The sequence below is a fragment of the Montipora foliosa genome, chromosome 1 (assembly GCF_036669935.1).
Source record: "Montipora foliosa isolate CH-2021 chromosome 1, ASM3666993v2, whole genome shotgun sequence".
NCBI lineage: Eukaryota > Metazoa > Cnidaria > Anthozoa > Scleractinia > Acroporidae > Montipora > Montipora foliosa.
Genome location: NC_090869.1, coordinates 35,749,177 through 35,754,176, shown reverse-complemented (window position 1 = coordinate 35,754,176; position 5,000 = coordinate 35,749,177). Strand labels below are relative to the sequence as shown.

The window sequence follows — 5,000 nt, the reverse complement described above, 5'->3', positions numbered from 1 at the left end:
AAAAACTATACAAAAATTTGGTTTTATCAACGGAGCTGATAATATAAATTGGCCACCGTACAGAGATTCTAAAGGCTGACGTTTCGAGCGTCACCACCACAGCAGCACCACAGTTTCTTTAGAAACTACCCCTTCACTCACAGAAAAACTACTCGACCAAAAGCCGGAAAGCATGGTCTTGCTACGGTTGTCATAGTGCCAATGACGTAACACAGAACGGAAGTAAAATGTGTTAATCACGATATCGTTACAATGAGGACTAACTGTAGAATCCCCGAAGAAGATACGACTCGATGGACACGGATTAAACCACAACAAAACACATTTAATAATCCAACATGGCCTGCCCGCTTTTACGCACTCCTACATCATGTAGGACAGCATGAAATATACATCTGCGCTCTTTATGTAGACTTACACGAAACATCCTACATCCCTTTCCTTCTTCATAAAACACGAAGACAAATATAACATTGTGAACTTAAACAACACTTAAAGAGTCATCCTGACATCCGATGATCACGCTTAAGTTAATGTTCAATAATAAATGTTCATTCTATAACAAAGTCCTCAAATCTTTTTGGTGCATGTCTTGTCCGCACTGGTCGTGGTGACTTCACAGGTGTGGCGTCGCTCTGCTTGATTTCATCCTTCTGACTCTGCTGCATTTCTCCCAGATCACTTGCAACATCTCCAACATCCACCTCTTGAGATGCTGATTTCTCCGGACCCTCTGGTTTCTCTCTTTCGTGGTACAACTTCACATGAGTGGTATTTCTTTTATACTGGGCCCCCTCAGGCGACTTGATCACAACACTGTTACCGCACTTGTCAATTAGCTCGTATGGCTGGCTCTCAAACTGGGTGGTCCACTTGTTTGCTCGAGGTTGCTTTAACAGGACTTTGTCTCCAGCCATCAGATTGCTTTCTTCAGCCTTACGCGTTCTGTCAGAGTATTCCTTCATTTTTATTTTCTTTTCTTGGTCTCGATCCCTTACTTCTTCATCTAGTTTTGCAGCCTGCCTCAAACCTGGAAGCTTTGTGCGCAATGTCCTTCCGAACAACAACTCTGATGGGCACACTCCTGTACTTGGATGGGGAGTATTTCGATAGGCAACTAAATACGTCTGTACGGCCTCTTTCCAGTCCTTTCCTTCCACTTGCGCAATCTGCATTCTTTTAAGAAGTGACCTGTTCTGACGTTCAATCTCTCCATTTGCTTGGGGCCACAGTGGGGTTGTCTTCCTGTGCTTAATTCCATTGTCCTTTAAGAACGTTTTAAAGGCTTCTGCCACAAAATGGGGACCATTGTCACTCGTCACTGTGTATGGCAATCCATGAGTTGCAAACATCTTCTTTAGGCTGTTGATGGCCACCTCTGCTGTGTTTCTCTTTGAAATACTAATTTCTACATATCTACTGTAGTAGTCGGTCACCGCGAAGACATAGTCCCCTGATGGTAGTGGGCCCATGAAATCAATCGCGATATCCTGCCAGGGCCCTTGAGGTAATTCAGTCATATGAAGAGGTTCAGGATTGCATAGTCCGCCCACAACTTGGCAACCATGACATGTCTTGCAAAAATTCTCAGCGTCCTTATCAATGCCTGGCCACCAGACCTTTGTTCGTAGTCGCTGTTTCATTTTCACCAGTCCTTGATGTCCTTCATGGCCTAATTCAATCACTCTTCCTCTAAGTTTCTTTGGTACCACTATTCTTGTTCCTCTCAGGACAATATTTCCAAAAAGGCAAAGCTCATCTCGGATTGGCTTGTAACCAGGGCAATTAGAATTCTCCCAGTTTCCAGTCTTGATGCACTCTCGTAGGGTGTCTAACTCATCATCAACTGAAGATTCTCGTTCAATTACGTCAGCAGTCATGGCTTGTGGCACAGCAGTGTTCGCTACAAATCTGATGTACTCTTCAGCAACACTCCTTGACTCGTTTTCTTCAATCTTTGTAAGGCGCGACAATGCATCTGCAATGTTCAGTTGCCCAGGCAAATATTTCACTGAAAATACATAAGGCTGCAACCGGAGAACCCATCGTTCAATTCGTGCTGAAGGCCTGGACCGTGTGGAATAAATGAATTCAAGAGGTTTGTGATCAGTCCATAGTTCAAATTCTATTCCATAAAGGTAAACGTGAAATTTCTCACAAGCCCACACAAGTCCCAATGCCTCCCTTTCAGTTTGCGAATAACGTCGCTCCACCTCAGAAAGTCCTCTACTGGCATAACAAATTACCCGGTTCTCTCCTTTGTGCTCTTGAACCAAGACTGCCCCCAGACCCACTGGGCTTGCATCAGCAATAATCTTCGTCTTTGCACTGCGGTCAAAATAGCCTAAAGTCTCTGCCTGAGTTAACCTCCGTTTCAATTCTGCAAAGGCTGCCTGCTGCTCTGGACCAAACACAAACGGCTCTCCTTTCTTTGTCAGCCTCCTCAGTGGTTCTGCCACAGTTGCAAGGTCCGGGATGAATCTGGCATTGAAATTAACTAGGCCAAGAAAACTTTTAACCTCTGACACACTCTGTGGTTCACAAGCCTCATTAACTGCTTTGACTTTTTCTTCAGTTGGACCAATGCCTTGACGAGATAGTACCAGGCCCATAAATGTGAGCTTCGGCATATGAAATACACATTTCTCCTTATTGAGAGTAAGACCCCTGTCCCTCAACCTGGTCAACACTTTTTCCAATCGCTTGTCATGCTCAGCTGTGTTAGGACCATAAATGATGATGTCATCTGAAATGTTTGCTGTTCCACTGCAATCTTGCAATACTTGTTGAATTACTTGCTGATATTTCTCTGGTGCAGACGTGATGCCGAACATCAGCCGCTTATATCTAAACAGGCCCTTGTGTGTTACAAAGGTTGTTATGCCACGTGACTCCTCGCTGAGCTCAATTTGATGGTAGCCCCACTTCAGATCCAATTTGCTGAAGACACTACCTTCTTGCATATCCTCCAAAACTTCGTCAATTGTGGGGATTGGATGCCTCTCGCGAATAATGGCTTTATTGGCACACCGCATGTCTACACACAATCTCACATCACCGTTGGGCTTGGGCACCACCACAACAGGGTTTACCCATGGCGTTGGACCTTCAACTTTCTCAATAATATCTTCCTGGAGAAGTTCATCAAGTTTCTTTTCAATCTTCTCTCTCAAGCTAAATGCTGGCCGTCGTAATGGTTGTGCTACCGGCTGGACTTGCTGATCAATATGTAAGTTCAGTTGAAAGTCTTTCAATTTGCCAATTCCTGTGAACACATCTTTGTATCTAGTCATTAGCTCACTGTAATTGACCACACTGTTAACTGGAATGTTCAACTTCAGGACTCCTAACTCAATGGCCGTTTCTCTTCCTAGAAGTGACTCCCCTTGACCCCTGACAACTGTGACTTCAGCTGACACACCCTTGTTTCCCATTGTGATATCCGCTGTAAATGTACCAATAACTTCAAGCGGGCTAACTGCTCCATAGGCGTACAGCTTCTTTGTGTTGTGCTGTGAGACACACCTGATATGGCATTTCTTCAGTTGTTCCCACGAGGCTTGACTAATGACATTCGCACTCGCGCCAGAATCGATGATCATCTCCACTGGGACACCTCCAATGTTGACTACTACCTTTCCTCCATGATCCCTACCAGCAATTGCAAACACATACTCGTCATCATCGTCATCACCACGGGCATCCTCCTGCATATACCGTACATCCGATTTTCCAGGAGTAGCTAGGAATTTTGTTTTGCATACACTTGCAAAATGTCCAACCTGTGAGCATTTTGTGCACGTTTTTCCTCTTGCTGGGCACTGGAGATCTCTGGCAAAATGACCCCTTCTTCCACATCGATAACATTCACTACTTGACTGTGTGCTGAACTTTCTATTGCTCCTCCCAGGCAAGCTCTCACGGACTCGATTGACTGGCTCAGTGGAGAAATTCATACTTTGTGTTTGCCTCCGGACTGCTTCGTAATTACGTGCAATTTCTTGTAGATTCTGAAGAGTGAGGGCCTGACCTTTTTCCAGAAGTTTACGGCGCAGATCGTTAGATCTACACTTCGAAACTATTTGATCTCGAATCTGGGCCTCCATTTGATCTCCGTAATCACACTGCTGGGCTTTCCGCCTCAATCGCACTGCATATTGGTCAACCGTTTCATTTTCTTCCTGTACCATTTCTCTGAACAAATGCCGCTCATAGGGGATGTTAATTTGAGTTACGAAATGTGCTGTTAAGGCATCTTCAGCCTTCTGGTAATCCTTTGCACCACCAGTGTTTGGCAAGACATCAAAAATATCTTGAACATCCGATCCTGCACAATGAAGAAGAAGCGCCCGTCTTTGAACTTTGTTGTCATCCTTGTCTGGAACGATAATCAGACCTTTTCCATCAGCATATAACTGAAAACTTCGAAGCCATCTTTTCCATTCTGTACCCACGCTACTCGGATCACTGTTGACATCAAACGGTCGAATTCCTCCAATTTCCAAATCTTTGAAATTCATCTTCGCTAAAAGTATTCCTTACACCTTGAGAACCATCCTCGTCGCCAGTTGTAGAATCCCCGAAGAAGATACGACTCGATGGACACGGATTAAACCACAACAAAACACATTTAATAATCCAACATGGCCTGCCCGCTTTTACGCACTCCTACATCATGTAGGACAGCATGAAATATACATCTGCGCTCTTTATGTAGACTTACACGAAACATCCTACACTAACGAATATTAATAGGATATGAATAATAGGGCCAATATGAGGGATTACTTCTCTTACCTTTATGATCTCTTTTGCATACTGGCGTACTGGCACGCTGGCATACTGGTTTTTGGCGATTCAAGAATGAAGAGAATTCTGTATCAGATATACAAATATTGATTAATAAGTTAACTCATTTCTTTTGTTTCCCCATTATGAATTATTAATGACTTTTATGAGAGCTGCTAAAGGCCCATTTCCACCCTTGATGCAGCGCGATC

The 5,000-nt window shown here is 44.0% G+C and overlaps 1 protein-coding gene across 2 annotated transcripts in view; it reads right to left on the bottom strand.

Annotated features, from left to right (window-relative positions):
- LOC137997611 (uncharacterized) overlaps positions 1 to 5,000 on the bottom strand; it is a 59,781-nt gene that overhangs the window by 23,067 nt on the left and 31,714 nt on the right. Inside the window, exon 7 of one of the 2 annotated variants that reach the window (XM_068843700.1) lies at positions 4,798 to 4,875. The exons of the other annotated variant lie outside the window; for it this stretch is intronic. Within the exon in view, the coding sequence (XP_068699801.1) occupies positions 4,798 to 4,875 (78 nt within the window). The remainder of the gene's footprint in view (positions 1 to 4,797; positions 4,876 to 5,000) is intronic. 2 annotated transcript variants of the gene reach the window in all.